The sequence below is a fragment of the Hyposmocoma kahamanoa genome, unplaced genomic scaffold (genome assembly GCF_003589595.1).
Source record: "Hyposmocoma kahamanoa isolate Upper Pololo Valley unplaced genomic scaffold, ASM358959v1 114, whole genome shotgun sequence".
Lineage (NCBI taxonomy): Eukaryota > Metazoa > Arthropoda > Insecta > Lepidoptera > Cosmopterigidae > Hyposmocoma > Hyposmocoma kahamanoa.
Window position 1 is genome coordinate 2,089,948 of NW_020653383.1, and position 18,452 is coordinate 2,108,399.

The 18,452-nt window shown below is 36.6% G+C and overlaps 2 protein-coding genes across 2 annotated transcripts in view; one reads left to right on the forward strand and one right to left on the reverse strand.

Moving 5' to 3' along the window:
* LOC113239058 (UDP-glucuronosyltransferase 2C1) overlaps positions 1-2,175 on the forward strand; it is a 100,761-nt gene extending 98,586 nt beyond the window's left edge. Inside the window, exons 4-7 of the mRNA XM_026475927.1 lie at positions 92-275; positions 402-899; positions 1,052-1,280; positions 1,450-2,175. Of these exons, the coding sequence (XP_026331712.1) occupies positions 92-275; positions 402-899; positions 1,052-1,280; positions 1,450-2,030 (1,492 nt within the window). The 3' untranslated portion in view covers positions 2,031-2,175. The remainder of the gene's footprint in view (positions 1-91; positions 276-401; positions 900-1,051; positions 1,281-1,449) is intronic.
* Positions 2,176-7,451: 5,276 nt separating this feature from the next.
* The window catches only part of LOC113239084 (sensory neuron membrane protein 1-like), a 28,583-nt gene continuing 17,582 nt past the window's right edge, over positions 7,452-18,452 (reverse strand). Inside the window, exons 6-9 of the mRNA XM_026475953.1 lie at positions 17,724-18,009; positions 16,923-17,048; positions 9,225-9,366; positions 7,452-7,593 (exon numbers count right to left, since the gene is read on the reverse strand). Coding sequence (XP_026331738.1) covers positions 7,475-7,593; positions 9,225-9,366; positions 16,923-17,048; positions 17,724-18,009 — 673 coding nt within the window. The 3' untranslated portion in view covers positions 7,452-7,474. The remainder of the gene's footprint in view (positions 7,594-9,224; positions 9,367-16,922; positions 17,049-17,723; positions 18,010-18,452) is intronic.

Sequence of the window (18,452 nt, forward strand, 5' to 3'; positions counted from 1 at the left end):
TTCATTCTTCATTAGAACATGTACCTATTCGGTACAGTGCTACCTACGTTCAATATAAATTTATCTGACAATATATTATTTAATATTTCAGGAGTCACAATATCACGTTATTAAGCGCCTTTCCTCCGGACTTCCACATCGAAGGTCTAGAAGAAATTGCTCCTGAAGGACTGGTCTCTTATGTGCGGAACTATATGACCTGGGATCTAGTTGGTGCCAGGATGAAAGGGGAAGATCCACTTCCCAAGAAAGATATATTTCGATATGGATATGAGGTAGAAGGTTGTAGGGTAGTGGCTACAGATTATGTATTTTTAAATGATTCGCTTTTATCCAAATCACTCTAAGATGACATTTCCTTAAATTTTTATTTTAATAAGGTTCATTTTTGTACTTTTTAGGCTTGCGACGCCTTCTACAGTGATTTTGAGACGAGATCCTTTTTACGCTCAGGAAGGAGTTTCGATCTCATAATGCTCGACGGTGCATTTCCTGAATGTGCTTTAGGTATAGTCTATCGGCTGAAAGTGCCGTTCATGTACATCAACACTGTTGGATTCTACGCTATGCCCTTCAGCATATCTGGGAGTCCTACTCCGTTTTCCGTGACACCGTTCTTTGGAAAAGCCTTTACAGACAACATGGGAATTATAGACAGAGCATTGAACACAGCTTGGTATGTAATGGCATATTCAGCACACATTTTGATGACAACAGTTCTACAAGGCATTTTGCGAAGACATTTTGGTCCTCAAATGCCACATGTTTACGACCTGTCAAAGAATGTTAGCTTCATCCTTCAGAATGGACATTATTCCGTGTCGTATCCAAGACCATACTTGCCCAACGTTGCTGAAGTGGCATGCATTCATTGCAAGGAATCAAAAAGATTGAACCCGGTGAGTTAAGACTACTTGATGAAAGATAATTCCAATTACAAAAACGGAATTATCTTCGTGCTTCCTATATCCGTATCATTTTTTGTAATAATTGCCTGGAAACTGTATGATAGCAAAACCAACAAGATTATAAGACATTTTTTCTGTTTCAGGAACTTGAAGAATGGATCTCAGGAGCCGGGGAGTCTGGTTTTGTTTATGTGTCCATGGGATCATCAGTGAAGACATCCAAAATGCCATTATCAGCCCATCGTTTGTTCGTCAATGCTTTGGGAAGATTGCCCCAAAGAGTTTTGTGGAAACAAGATGGTGACCAAAACATGACTGATATACCTTCGAACGTGAGACTGTACAAATGGCTACCACAGCAAGATTTGCTTGGTAAGTCTAAATTGAAAGTATAACGACAGACATTCGGCCTTAATTCAAGTACAAAAGTGGTGTCTAAAGTTATGTCTAGGTGTTCCGAATTAATAGTTGGTGTAGATTTACAGACAAGGTCATCTGAATACCAAATGAACTTCAAACTTGCCTTTGTGGTTAATTTCAGGTCATCCAAAGATTAAGGCGTTTGTGACTCACGGTGGTCTTCTCAGCATGTTTGAGACGGTTTACCACGGTGTTCCCATAGTCACTATCCCAGTATTCTGCGACCATGATGCTAATGCTGCCAAAGCTGAACTCGACGGTTACGCAAACAAACTTGATTTGCAACATCTTACATCAGATAAGTTGTACAGAGCGATCAAAGAAGTCATCAACGAGCCTCGGTACAAAGTAGAGGTGCTGAAACGTCAAATACTTTTGCGGGATCAAAAGGAAACACCTCTTGAACGCGGTATTTATTGGACTGAATACGTCATTAGACACAAGGGTGCTTACCATTTGCAGTCGCCTGCAAAGGACTTGAATTTGTTTCAGTATTACTTGATAGACGTTGGCTTGTTATTTATATGTTCAATATTCTCCATATTTGCTTTGGTGTCGTTTGTTTTAAGAGTAGGATTTAAGAGTTTAGCAGACTATGTGCAAAACAGGAGAATGGACAAGTTGATAAATAAGTCAAATTATCTCTTGAAGAGGTCTAACAAGCTTATAACCCAGACATCGTTAGCGAAAAAGAAGCTGTGAAAACTATAAATATTCCAAATAACTATTGAGTAATATTTATAAGAAAGGGAAAGACGACTTGCGACGCAAGTATGATACATTTTTCCGCCCCTATTATATCCGTTTGTTTCCTTGCGCTAAACATCTTCCAACGCTTTGTCAAGTACTTACCTATAGGGTCGTCAAAAATCAAGAAATTAATAATAATAATAATAATAACGCACACACTCAACATAGCCCCGCACTAGGGAAACCCTGTGTCGCGGGTGCCATGCACACACACATAGACAACCACAAATTACACCCAAACTCACGAGAGAAATAAATGTAGGTCATACAAATATTTCTTCCGGCCCGGGAATCGAACCTGGGGCCTCTGCGTGGCAGTCCGGCGTGGTAACCGTTCGGCCACGAAGGCAGTTTAATTGATTCTTTGGTATATTACCCAGGAATCATGAAACTAATTTTAATGTGCCTTGTATTTTTCATTCCAATTTGCGCTGGTCAAGCTGTGATTGAAGAAAGGTTTATTGAATACAGTTACCATTATCGTTACCAAAAGAATACCCGTGATAAAGATGCTTGTAAAATTGTAAATAGTTAGAATAAAAGAAGACGAGGGGTGTTTTTGTACAGTATGTTAATCGTGTTAGTCTGTCCAGATCCCGTCTTTTGTAAAAAAGGTAATTTAGTCTTTGTAAAATTAAAAATAAATGTAGAAATAGATTGTGTTTTGTAATGAAAGTGTAAAACGTCTATAGTTAGTCCACTTATAAGTTTATTGGCGTTACGAACCCGTTCTTTTACTGACTGTATTTCGATACATAATAGAAAGAGATTACGGACTATTATTACTCGGATGGATTACTTAACATTTACGTGTAAAATGCATGTAATATATCTAGCCAAAAGATTATATATATAATAAACAATATACAAGGTCATGTAAGTAATAGCTTTGTATTATGAAATCGTTTTATTTAAAAATAATACCTTATATCCGGTGACGCTCAATTTGAAATAATAATTTAAGATATTTGTACTGACTAAGAATAGAAATAAAAACTTTGTAATACATATAACATGTTTGTTTTATTTGTGACTAGACGTGAAAACTCTCATTCCCTTGAAATGCAAAATGAAACAATTTTTTTTCTGTTTTTTTTTTATTCCTTACGTTTAGTAAATAGTATAGTGTATTTAATTTTTAACCGACTTCAAAAAAAGGAGGAGGTTCTTAACTCGGCTGTGTTTTTTTTGTATGTATGTTACGCGATAACTACTAACTGTTGGAAAGAGGGTACCTTCATAGTAGTCCCATTAATTTTGAAGAAAATCATCCACCTCTAAGGGAGGCTGTTTAACGCATGAAGATTCATTTTTATAAATAGCGCCTAAATTTTAGTATAATGAGCAATTATTTTAATGGTTGATTTTGCTATTCTTTAATTCAAGGCGTTTTTCTCTCAATATACTTTGAGTAGTGAGAACCGATTTTTATTATCTCCTGTGTCAAGTCCTGTATAGTGGCGAACTAGGGGATGAATCCGGGTTTGCTCACTTTCCGGTAACCGATTTCAATAAAACGTGGTAATTATATGTAATTCCACGTATTTTTGAGGTCCGTTTTTTTTAGTACTCTGTACTGAGAATATGTTTTTAATATAGCGACTTTAAGAATATTTATAATTTACTTAACACAGACACTAGGCTGAATCGACTTGACGTCACTACATCTAATAACACACATTTGACATTCAAATTCTTTGATCTGTGATAATGTCACGTCACGTTATGAACGTGTTTTAAGAATTGTATATAAATAGTATGCCTTGTATTTGAAATGTAACATTTTGCACGTCGGACTTCAAGTATATCGAGGAGTCTGGGGCATAACGTAATAAGTACAGTAAAACGCGATACAGATAATCTTGGAATGCGCTTCTCACCCACGTTTGTATATAATATCTTTGTACGCTCATTTGAATCGATACAAACGCAATAATCTGCTTTTTGAACCTCTACGTTGCCATAAACGTTTGTCGCCTATGCGTAAAGACTACTCCGCATGCAAAGGCTCTAACTCTGATAGTGTATTTTTCAAGTTCTTTTCTGTGGTGGAATCCAATAAACAGTTCATGAGTCGCGTCTGTGGAGCGACGGCGCCGGGTGCACCACAACTAAAATTCATACAATATTTAGAAGCGCACTCGCAGCACCACTTTTGCAGTCACAAATGCAGAAGAAAGACGTAATTTCCGGTTCACCGATCGGAACTCCGATCGGTAGGAGGAGGGGGAATATCTTTCCCATAAAATACGTTTATATGTTATCAACATCAACAATACGTTTCCCATGCCTCAGATTGAATGCTTTTTTGTTTAGTTATAAACCCGACGTGGAACAGAGTACATAGAACTACTGGGAATGAACAGTATATTTTACCATTGAAAAGCACACCATAATAAGTTAGATAAATCACTTAACGAAAATTGACAGACTTGTTTGATTTTGCCCCGGACACCGCGATATGCGTAAGGTCGCATTTTTTAATACACGCTTTATACGGTGCGTCGCGTGCGAAACGCGTGACTAGTTCCACAGATACACAGATTTAACTGCCTCTGTGGCCGAACGGTTACCATGCCGGACTGCCACGCAGAGGTCCCAGGTTCGATTCCCGGGCCGGGAGAAATATTTGAATGACCTACATTTGTTTCTCTCGTGACTTTGGGTGTAATTCGTGGTTGACTATATGTGTGTCCGTGGCACCCGCGACACAGGGTTTCCCTAGTGCGGGGCTATGTTGAGTGTGTGTGTTATACACGGTGTCCCTAACGATTCTTATACGGTTGCGTCATAAAGCTACACGGTGTATATAACGCACAGCTGTTTTTCATTCACCATTAAAAAATATAATCGTTTATGAAAAATATACTTGACTATTCAAATTTACGAAATAAAATAAAAAACTATCAAAATCCTTAGTGATGTCTAAAAGAGTTTTTCCACCGGCGAGGCGAGACGATACGAGGCGAGGCGAGAATTGAAATCTCGCCGACCTATTTCCACCAAAAATTGCCATCGCGAGCTCGCGCGATCACGCGCGGTCGGTTCGGTTGCGAAAAAGTGTGAACATTCGATCGAAAGCAACGATAATGTGAATTAGGACCGTATAATTAATTTATAGAGAGTATTTTTTAAATATCAAGTTTATTTTTGTAACAGTATAGTTTTAGATAGTTATACATTTAAACAACATAAAGGTACCTTAACATCGTTATCCTATTTAACTCTTGTCGGTGTAGCCTCCTCCACTCGCCACGGTTCATAGCCATAGCTCATTGACCTTTCTATGGCTGCTCCTTTTGACGTTCTTTATTTTTTTATTACTACTATATTCTTGGTAAGGTACCTCATACTAAATAAATTATCAAGTGATTGACAATAATAATATCTACGTAAGTTACCTCGTTCTAAAATGGTACGGGCAGAAAAACAGCACTGTTAACGTCACGATCTAAGAGTATTTATGGTTAGGCGCTTATAGAAGCACTACAGTGGCGCTACTGTGATTTTGCAGCCGTGCCAGTACTAATTTTCATGCAATATTTAGATGTGCATTTGCCACGCCACTTTTGTAGTCACAATTAGTGAACTAATAATTAATTATAACTTTTTTATAAAAAAAAACGACGTCAAAAGTTCGTGGAATTACATCTATTTGCCAAGTTTTATTGAAATTGGTTACCGGAAAGTGCGCGAAACCGAATTCATCCCTTAGTTTTCTACCCTTAGAGGTAGAAAATTTTCTTCAAATTTAAATAGTACCTATACTGCGGTACTTTCTTTCCAACAAAACAAGAATCATCAAAATCCGTTCACAAATGCCGGAGTAGTCGGGTAACATACATACAAAAAAGTACTGGCAACTTGTAACCTCTTCCTGTTTTACAGTCCGTTAAAAATTACTGAAGCGCTACAGTCGCGGCACTGCAACGCTTTTTCAAGGCGTCTAATTTGAAGGCGTCTTAATTTCTATGTGCTTTTGTGTTATACCATGTGAAGTGACTGTGAATGTTTGTTTCTGCTTGTGCTGAATGAACGTTTTATCTGTCTACCTAGTTGTAACGCACATACTCTTAAAAGAGAAGCCAGGTCACAAAATAGGTTGTGCCATAGTCTAAATAAACGCTATAATATTGTGTTGACTCGCCCACTGATTTAACCACAAAAACATCGAACATTACAGATAATAACTCAAACAATTATTTCCATAAAAGAACATTACCATGTATAAACAATTCGCATAAACAATATAACAACAACAAAATTTAGCTTATTGTTACTTGTTTATACGAGGTTTACAGAAAACAGTAAATTGTAAATTCGGTACGTTTATTGTATTTACACGTAAATATTCTAATACATGTTATAAAAATAACAAAACAGTTGCGCGAGGCATATCCATATAATTGTGTTTACTTACTGTCAGGGTTAGAAGCGATAAATATATCCTAATATTTATTAAACAAAATTAATTGGAACAACATAATGCTACGGCTTGCAATGTTGTGCCACATGTTTTTATTTGAGACGCATCCAAACGTCCCAAATGTGAATTTCAAAAAAGTCGCAAACCAAATCATTTTCCCAAAGATTTTTCTTCGTCTTATTTAGTTTCCCTACTAATTGTCATTTTCAATCCAAAACTAAATAGATAAAACGGATTACTATCGGATAATTGTAATAATAATTCTTCTTCTTCCTGTCCCTGTCCCACGATATTTGGGGTCGGTACAACATGTATTTTTCTTCCACTCTCGCCTATCAGCCGTCATTTCCATACTCACACCTTTCTTATCCATGTCATCTATCACACAATCCATTTTCTTTGGCCTTCCTCTCCCCTTATATTCCTCCACATTCATACTTAACACTCTTCTCATCACATGACATTCTTCCCTCCGCATGACATGTCCATACCACGCTAACCTATTACTCATGATCTTTTCCGTCACTGGCGGCAAACTTCCTCTAGTGTACTCATTCCTTATCTTTTCTCATCACTCCACATATCGCTCTCAACATTCGCATTTCCGATGCATGCACAGTTAGTTCATCCTCTCTTTTCATCGCTCAACATTTGACCCTTAATACAAGTACGACAGGTCTAATCTCAGTCTTGTGTATTTTCCCTTTTAGACCAGATTATTATCAACGAAAAGATTAAAGTATTTCGAACCCCGATTAGTGTGTTATGGTTTACTACATATCCTATTTAACATCAACAGTGGCCAAAGATGAAACACTAAAGTACTAAACAAAAAACACTTTTAAGTATTTCTTTTTAGACATCTTAAAACATACATTACAGTTTGCATTTCAATATTTCTATATGCAATAAACAGGCCATACTGACGGCTCCAAGAAAAGAAACGCCTTAGGAACCGCCCGAAGATGGATTACATGGATATCTTGGCCGGTTCCTGAGCCTCTGCGATGACGCTGATTTCTTTCTGTTCAATTGGCTGTACTTTCGCTTCTGCGGAGCCCGGCGACACGGCAAAACGCATTATGCGGTCTGAAAAATATTTAACATCTTAACGCCTAACGTTTAGACTTTAGCAATGATTTAGATTGTTTACTTTGGTATATCACTGTTTGCCTTGAAAATTCCCACAAGAATTTTCCTTGTGTTAATGTTTTATTTTTGTATTTTCGTAATATTAATGCTTTGTTTTAATTTACTGAAAACAGTGTTAAGTAGTGATCGGATTTTCGGATGCTTTTATACCTAAAGTTGACTTTAGTCCGTTATGGACTGGGGCGTAGCTTACTATCAGGCGCACGACTTGATCGTCCCGTCCAATGAAATGATATTATACTTGTAAGTCACTGGTCCCGTCACCTAATATTATTGAAAAAAATTGCTGTCGAAATATGGAAGTGGCTTCATTTTTATTTTTCGGGATGACGTGACTTGTTATAATAATACTATAATATTTATTCATAATGTCACATCACGCAACATTTAGCACGCCAAGGTACTTAAAAAATGTCACTTAATGGTCTAAATCCTTAGTTCCCAAAGCGGTCCACGTGGACCCCCAGGGGTCTACGAGAGACTCGACGGGGGTCTACGTTGGCGTGACGAAAAAATGGGGTTCACAATTCGTACGCGGGGATCCACGAAAATTTATCTGCTTTCGATAGTGAAGAACTATAATGTTGGCTTGACTTCACCTGTCAATACAGGCAGATAATATTTTAAGAAGCTCAGCGACTGTTACTTATAAAAACTTGCATATTCCATATTCAGTACAACGTGTCTTTACATTTTTGACATCCACTCACAGCACAATCAATTAAATTCTCACTTTTTTTTCGAAAACTATTAATTTGTGGTTGGAACTCAGCAATTTGCCTTGCAAATTTTCATAGTTAGATCTAATCTTCACATTTTTTGTCGAGTTTTGGGAATATGGTAGAAATATAGCTGCAGGCGGTTCACCGAAACCAGCTAAATTTTGAAAGTGGTCTATGAGAAAGAAGTCTGGGAACCTCTAGTCTAAATGTTTAATATTTATGTCAAACAATATCAATAAGATAGTATGTCATAATTATTATATTTTAAATAGATTACATTTTGGACCAATACAAATCGTAAAAGTCACATGATGACCGGGAATATGATAACTGAATCTCAATTCAGTGACCTGAAGCAAAAAAGTACTAATGTCAAATTTAATCTTGACTATGGTTTCGGTTTTGAAGTATTAAAACAATTTTTTTTTCTTAATACCTAACTGAAGCTTTAACATTTTTATCTTTTAATATATAAAAAGTTAATTTAAATGTGACATAAAATTACAAATAACCTAATTACAAATAAATTAATGGAAAATACGTTTATTTCCCAATAATTTTAGTTCGCGGGACGGTAGCACATTCTATGTTTGGGAGCAACAGAATTGTAGGTAAATAAGCATTCGATATCCGACCTCTAGTGGTAACGTAGAGTTTTGAGGTGCGACGATGGCACCCGATGTGACGTGCGTACTTTAATAGTTTTAGTGTAGTCTAGAATTCAACCAGCGGCAGTGTCAACATCAAGTTATGCTCACTTTGTATTTCAGGACGTAGTACAAACTCGAATAACAACACATCTCTTTACAAAAAAGCTTTGGAAAAGACGCACCCTGCGCAAGGTACCTTTGAAGTGGAAGGCAAAGCTGCCCATCAAGCCTAATAAACCGAATGCTACCAGTAGCCATCGAATCACTCCTACGGCGCGCTTTGGTATGAACAGCTGGTACTTCAGCATATTCACGAACGTCTTATTCAGGGCGAGACCCTGGAATGGCAAAAAAATAATAAAAAAAATTATCAACATATTTTCAACCTTAGTGTAATAAGACTTTGGATCAATTTATATTGCGGTGGAACGGAATAGAAGCGAAGAATTTTCGTAACGATATTGTACATAGCCTAATGAACTTTATGGTCAATTGTGTAACGTACTAGATACGAGTCAAAAATCACGTCCCGCGTCTTACGCGGAATTCTCGCGCATTCTCGAGAATACCGTGGCTTCCATCGGCGACGTCTACCGAATCCGCGGAAAGTGGCGCGAAGGCAGGTTCAGTGTGACGTCAAACGACGACGACACACGTGCCTTCTCGCGCAGCGATGCGAAATGAACGCCGCAATGTAAATTGATCCAAAGTCTTATTAACAGATGCAAAATGCAAAATGATACCTTTTCAGGATAGAGATTTGAAGATTGTATGAACGAAATTCGTCGATAGTTTTTATGCTATTTAAGGAAAGATATAAAATTTCATATATATATATATATATATAATTTGCTTCATGTTGTTCTTATTATTTTTATGATTTTCATGTGATAAAATCACTTTTGACGCGTGGTCACACGTGGCTTTATTATTCCAAGGTTACGGATGTGGTATAGTGTAACGGGCTGGTTTCCGCAAATTGAGGTCGTAACGCCTTGCGTTTTGGAAATGATATTATTTACGTAAATAAATACGCAAAGAAAAAACGTTGGTAACTTAATGATTTTACTTACCGACTCTCAAGCAGAGGGCTGTGTGTTCGATTCCGGGCTCGCAACTGTGAGTTTTTCGGAATTTATGTGCGAAATTTAATTTGTAATGTACCATGACCTTTCGGTGAAGCAAAACATCGCGAGGAAACCCTGCATGTCGAAGAAGGTTCACTGCCCTAGGAAAATGTGCAAACCGCCTTGGGTCAGCGTGGCGAACTATTAAACCCTCGCCTGAGAGGAGACCCGTACCCGACAGTGTATAAACGGTTGATAATGATGATGATGATTGCGTAAATAAATGCATTAAATAGCTAGTAAACTTAACCATGGAATAATTGACAAACCTTTTTGGTACTTATTATTATTATTATAGGAAATAATAATAATAATAACGCACACACTCAACACAGCCCCGCACTAGGGAAACCCTGTGTCCTGGGTGCTATGGACACACACATAGACAACCACAAAGTACACCCAAACTCACGAGGGAAATAAATGTAGGCCATACAAATATTTCTCCCGGCCCGGGAATCGAACCTGGGGCCTCTGCGTGGCAGTCTGGCATGGTAACCGTTCGGCCACGGAGGCAGTTAAAGTAAACTATTTCTCCGGATTTAAAATTGCGTTTATTAGTTTTTTCAAACAAACCAACGTTTCGGGCCTTTACAGGTCCCATGGTCACAGTCAACCGATTTAAATCCGGAAAAATAGTTGCATTTCCTGTTTGTAACAATAACTTAGTTCACATATTTAACTTTGGTTTTCTTTTTCATTATTGTATAACCTTAATCTTAAACTTAATTTTAACCTCTGCAATCATAGTATTAAGAGAAAGTGTAAGTTGTCTGTGGTGAGAGACCTGGTATCCTATATTACAAGCTATGCTTAGTTTAGGTACCAGTCTTTTACAAACATAATATAAACACCATTTTTGTCTATCTTTCTTTTGTCCATGTTCAGTTGTTATGTTTGTGGAGAGAAATAAATACAAAATACATAAATACTTAAGAAATAATAATAATAATAATAAAATAGTATATTCATCTCCACACATTAATAAGTAAAAATAAAAATATAAAGTTCTACACAGTATTTACTAACAATAGTGGTGTGAGATAAAAAGGTCTGTAGCTCAGCACAATGGCGGAGTGTTTCACAACGCCGCTGATATTCTGCTACAGCCTACCGTGTTCATAAAAAGAAGAACTAACACACACTATCATTCTAGTTCTAAAATTTAACCCTGTTATTAGATATTTACCATACACATGAATCGGAATGAAACTATTTTTCCGGACTTAAATCGGTCCCATGACTCTCAGTCAACCGTGACCATGGGACCTGTAAAGCGCCCGAAACGTCGGTTTGTTTGAAAAAACAAATATACGCGATTTAAATCCGGAAAAATAGTTTCATTCTTATGTATAACAATCGCGAAAACCTAAGAACTCGATATACACATGAATCGTTATATAAATTTTTTCATTACAATTACACACAGAGCACTGTCCACACACAACTACACTACAATGCCTAACTCCAAGGTTTGCCTAGAGAATAACCAATTAAAACACTTCTTACGGAAAGTACGTAATGACAAAATATGACAGTCTCGCACAGGCGGGGGAAGATCATCAAGTAGTCGTTATGTACTCATTGTTGAAAAATGATGGTTGTATAGATAGTAGATAGCAAAGAGCAGAGAACATAATGGCCGATAAGTCGGCATCATGCATAATAAGTTTTATTTTTCGCCGACAATTCGTCGGCTAAAGAAAACCTCGTAACTCCGTTTTTAAACGAAATCTCTTTTTTTACTCTTCAAGCGCAAAATCGGGCAATTAAAGCGTGAAATATAATTTGTAGACCCCTTTTTAGTTGTAAAATACAGGTACATTATCTTATAATTATTTTTTATGATTCTGCTTTTTGTGCCTATCAAAACTTCACGTCATTGGTGGTTACGAAGTTTACTAATTTAGCCGACGAATTGCAATTTCGTAAGTTTTAATAATGCAATATCGAAACATTTCGTTATTAGTAGCAGTAGACCAACTTATGAAAGAGTACTGCCACCTTACCTATTTCTGCCGCAGTAATGTGAGCAATACTGTGTTCCGGTGTAGAAGGGTAAAGATGCTGGTGAAATTACAGGCACATGGGACTTGTCAACTTATGTCTCAGGGTGACGGGCGCACTATGGAAAATCGAGGTCTGTTTCAGATCAAAAATCAATAACTTTCTTATTTGTTAAGATAGACTATTGAATTTTTGCTCAAGCATAGAGTATTAAATACTGCTTTAGTTAAAGTTCAGATGCTATACTTTTATAAGAGTACGTTTATTTTTGAAAAAAAAATGAAAAAATATATTTCAGAAATAGCTTTTATTTGATTTCCTTAAGGACAACGCTACTTATATTATTAATAAAAATGTATTAATACATTCGTTTTTTAAAAAACAATCACGTTTAAGCTCTTATCTATTTAATAAAGAAATTAAAAGTTATAAGATTACAAACACGTATAGTAAAAAAAGTTACAAAATACTAATTTAAAAGTAAAATAATGTTAGAAATGTATGTATGTCAATGTGTATATTATGTTTTATTATACTTGTTGAACTTCAGGATCCAAAATGAGTTCATTCACTTTTAAAAGATCCAGGGTATCTTCATCAAGTGCCTTCACACTTTTGCTATATGTTTTTCTAAGACTGGAAATGTACGGATCTGATGTGTAGAGAAGAGTATGAAATACATCCGCATTTGTAGCTGATCGAGAGCACTTCCTGGCATGATGTAGGCGAAATTTTTTATAATCCTTATTACGGGATTCTTGTGCATCTTCGGAAAGTTGACCAATAGGAATTACACCAAAATGCTTAATGACACTTTCACCATGAATCAAAATTTTGTGTACTGAAGATGGCATGTGGTACCATTCATAATTACTTACATAAATCCTGGCAGTTTCCATGGCATATTTGCCAAATTTTTCTGCATTATGCCTTTATGCCTGATGGAAGAGCTTGTAAAATAATATACAACCTTTTGATCAAATTCACATCCACTCCGGTGATTTCAGAAGAACAATTTGCGTTGTGAAAAAATCGTCTAGCAGTATTACCGTCATTGGTATTACCACTTCCTTGCCGTGGTTTGTCGATGATCAATCCTAGCTCCTCCCGAAAAAGTTTTTGTACTAGGATTTTCTTTTCTTGCTTTTGTCTTTTCATTTCTTCACTTGTGGCTGACCATGTCGGAAAAGAAAGATTATATGAGATATGTAATACCAGTTCCATACAACGAATCCAGGCATGCAATGTGGAAAGTCCGTATTGATATGCATTTTCATTCTGGCCTACTAGTGACTTTAGTCAGATCATTCATTTGCCACTGAGTAGCTCCACAGATTGTACACGTGGATCCAGATGGTGTATCTGTTAATACTTGAGCTACTTTGCCATCTATCATAGTCAGAAAGAGTTCGTGGTTCATATTCACTCGTTCACCTTCTTTATTAATTAATGATGGCCGCAAGGAAATTATTTGGATCTTTATTTCATCAACAACAGCTTTAGTTTTTTCAGGAGTTCCTTTACAAAATTCTATCGATATGGGCCGACAAAAACGGACTGACGAAGGCACTGGATTTTGCCAGACAATGTCGCCAGTAAGCTTATTGACTAATTTAATAGGCACTAACGACGTAATAAACAAATTTGCATCAGAAACAAGTTCAGACTCCTCTGGAAGTTTTTGTTTGTACTGACTTTGACCAGATGAACCATCACATCCCCATTTACTGTATAAAACTAAATGACACAATCCATTCTTATACACCGAATCTATGGCCAAAATCCTAGCTACAGTGTGGTTCAATAAATCTTGAAGGTTTAGTACTTTTGCATGTGTATTTGTAATTTCTAAGTATATCTAAGTCAATGAAAACACTCAATGCGTCTTGATCCATTAGCATTTTGCTCTCGCTTGCGTTTTCTATGAGATTCAAATATAGAGACTTTGTATCATCACGGTGAGCAAGCCTTAGTTTTTCCACGAGTTTTGCTTCTATTTCTTCTCCTATTGAACGTAAGTCCTGAACATAGGCATTGCAAATGTGTTCAAAGCCATATTCACTAAATAGCGCGGTATTTTTTCGTTTTTTGGTTGATTCTGATGAGTCTCCGATAAGAGACACAGGGTCTTCCGCGTTTCCCAGAAGAAGTAGATGGCGTGATGTCAGGTGTTACTTCTTCGATGCTCGGTAAGGTTACCAAATATTCAGAATCCAACCAATTTTCGTTCTTTTTTAGAAACGAATCCTTTTTCGTGGACGCTTCTGCCCATCGTTTATTAAAGGAAGGAATGAGATTCCTTTGAACATCACTGATAATAAAACACATGTTGTCTTCAGAAACATGATAGTTTTCTTTTAAAACTGTTGATGGGGTTTCAAGTTTTTTTCCTCCTTCAATGTATGAGAGTAATAATTCACGCTTGGAACACTTGAAAGAATTTGACATTTTGAAATTCAGTGATGATACGTAACAATCAAACGTCTGTTTAGTTTTATTATCAATTTGTAATAGCTTTATTAAATTAATTCACTCTTCTTATATAATTTCATAAATGAGGGTAGTGTGCATTTTGTTGATTAAAGTAGTACCACAAAATAAGTGCAAAATGTAGACAAAACGCCCTGTTATCAATAAATACCTATAATTTATTGAAATATACCGCAAACTAATCAATTCAATAGTACAACATAAGAAACCACAATGATAGCGGTTTTCCGTTTCTTGACTTATATCGTAGTTTTCGCGATAACTTCTAAAACCGCACGTATCCGCAGCTGATTTTTATAAATGTTATTTATGAATATCTGAGCCTTTATCTGAGCTATAAAACAACACCAAATGTAAAGCACCGGGAGACATCGATAACTGTCAAAAGTCTCGATGAATTTCAAATATCCTCCTCCATCCATCCATCCATCCTTTTTTTCCCCTCACTTTTTGTATTTTTTTTTTTATATATATTCGCACAAGTTTTTGAAAGAAATGATATTTAAAGTATTGAAGCGAACAGACCTGAAATAGACATTCTTACGAATTACAATTTCTCACATTAAAAAATATGTATTCCAAATGCAATTCACGCAAAATTACTACATTATATTAAATACCACTCTAATACAATTTAAAAAAAAATTAAAGTGCGTCAATAACGACTTAAGTAAAAACGATTTTTGATACGCCGTTGTTCTATGATTTTCCATAGTGGGGCGTAGTGCCTGTTCCCATAAGATCTTTGCGATTTAAAGCTCTGAATGGCACTGCAACTGTTATGAATATGCGTGTCGCTTACCATCAGGCGCACGACTTGTTCGTCCCGCAACTTGGTATCATAAAAAAAATACATAAATGATTTTATAAAATGTACCTACAATATTATCAAAAGTGTAAAAGTGTCTTTCCATTAATATTATCATAAAATATGTACAAGTTTAACCTTGTTAAAACTGCAAATGATTTAACAAGGTTAAACATTTTAAAACACGTAAAATTAGCTCTAATCTGCCCTTGGTAAGGTAAGGCGCGCATCGATGACGTAAACCGATGCATCTGTATATTCCCATGACACTAGAGAGCGGCAAGCATCAGCGTCTAAATTTCAATAGTAGGTACTTTACATAAATTCATGGTTACTTATCGTCGAAGATAGTGCAAATCCGCGTATGTAAAATCAGTGCTGCGATTTTATTTTACGATTTTATTCTAAGCATTGAATGATGCCTGAAAGTGCCATCAGCTAGAAATGAAAGTTTTATTAAAAAAAAAATTACGATTTTAATATAAATTTTGTACAGAGTTTTGTAAGATTTGTATGATATTAAATTTATAGTATGTTCATCAGTTCATCATGTTTTATCAGAACACTAATAAGAAGACCCTTCTTACTTATGTTCTCGTTTTTGTTACTACAACAAAGGGAGTATGCTAAGACAATGGCGACGGTTACAATTGCAATATTTCGTCACCAGAAGAAAAAGTAATACCAGTAATCCAATTTATAACATCGATGACATCTTTATGCTAGTTAGGTAGCATGAAATTCTTATATCAGGACACCTGAATGTCTATTCCAGACTATCTAGATTATGTTTTAGCCTTACCGTATATATTTCCTAGTACATTTCGAGAGTTTAAATTGTTCAATAGTGGAAATAAACATACCGAATTACCAATATTTGACGACCTCAGTGGAACAACGGTTTGCGCTGTGGGCACTGGATGAGGAGGTACCACATTTGATTCCCGATAGAACCAATTTGGGAAATGAAGTCAGTCAGTCAGTGGTCTGTGATGTACGGACAACAGCACATCAGACTACACATTTTTGTTCGAAAATCGCCTCCAGTACAACGGAACAAGATACGTCAATGTGTAGCTTGATGCGTGATGGCGTGTGTATCTCAGAGTGAATTCCGTTGCTCCGGTAAGGGAATACCCTTACCCTTACCCTAGTTTGAGACCAAAGCAAGAGGTGTGGTTGTAAAAAAAGCCTACTGCTTGGCACGGGTCTCTTCTAAAAAGATTGTATAGGTTTGTACTAATTGAATTAATCTGTGCAGTAACGGTTTCTTGAGTATTAACTGGATTGCAAGTGTGATTCCACGTCCATTACAATCCATTTTTGTGCCCGTGTAAACAGATTTTGGATACCTGTTATAGAAAAATGTTAAGTGCCTATTTGTGAAGTAAGCCCATCGAAAATGCAAACACGTTGGACCCTTTTTTGGTGTACTGAGGTACATAAAAGACTGTGATTGTACCTCTTCGATCCAGAACAAAGGCACAATTGTGTCAGGCAGGTCCTTGCAGAGCTCTAGCTTGTCAGTCTTCAACAGACGCATGTTGAATTGAATACGCTGCTTGGCGACCATCGGTGTGCCACTTATCTGCAATGACAAACTATTGAAATGCCAAGCACTGGAATATCGTTTAAACTTAACAATTGGATTACCAGAATTGTATAGATATTTTATTTATAACGTCTTCCTATTTATAAGAACTGAATTAATATAGATCCATTTCCAGAGGAAACTATATTAAGAATGATCAGCTCCTTCTTTGTTTCATAAAAAGTATTTTGGTATGGGCCATCCTAATGATATATTCACTAGGGAAACAAACTTATCGTAAAGAGCCAAGAAAGCGTGCTGAATAAAATTCTGATATTTTGCATTTTAAGTAACTTCCATGACTTATTTTAATGCAAAAATAAGTGCGCGACGGTGAGGTCGACGATATAGCGTGCACACCTAAACCTCACTCTCGTCTTGAAAAGGTCCAAGTTACAGCGTTCGGGGAATAAGTTCCCAGGCGGGAAATTCCACTCCCTAGCCGCTCGCCATATAAATGTGGAACGAATGGAAGCGAAGCGCTTCGAAGGGGTCGAACTCTAGCCGCCGTCTAGACCCCGATAAGGGATAGGAGAAGGTGGAATTAAATCATGCAATTCCATCGCACACTCTCCGTGATATATTTGCTATATATATAATCAAGGTTCATACAGGGTCATGTGCAGAAGTAGTGTTTGTTATAGGTAACATTATGGTAATCGTCAAACTTACCGGTTCAAAATCAATTTCAATGCCATGTTCATTAATATCAGGGTTTAGCCCTTTCACGTTCTTCAGCAGCCCAGGGTCACTGTCTAGGAAATGCGGCAGGGAAGCATACATTGGTGCTTTCATGCATTTAAATAAATCCATTAATCCTTTTGGAGGACAGGTGTCAGGAGCATCACAGAAGCAGTTTAGTTCTGGGTCATTGGCAAAATCCCCGATGTTTGCTATGTAGCGATTCGTTTTGATACCTCGATACGAGGTCTGCCTTTGGTACCAAGGCTTGAAAGATCTACAAAAAATATACCCATAAAAACGGACTGTGTAAGTGTACAGTATCTGTTGTATACTCTCGTCCTACTGACTGATATCGACGATGTTCTCATATAATGAATAAAACATGAGTAAATTTATAAGAAACCATCAATACAAAACTTCTTGGTCCAAAAAGTCAATAATGTCCATCTGTAATTTAATGAGTCCAAACACGACTGTAAGTAGGTAGTTGAGGAGTTGGGTATTCTGAAGACCGTCCTGGTTGCAGCATAAGATCAAGGTTACCACATTATTGTAGTATTATAGAATAGGTATCATTCTTCCATAGTATATCAAATCGATCGGACATAAAACATTTTTAACTATGTTTCATAAACAGATGTTTATGAAACATAGTTAAAAGCCGTCCTTCCTGATTAAATTAGCTTTCAAATAAAAAACCCTGAGATCTGTTTTTGG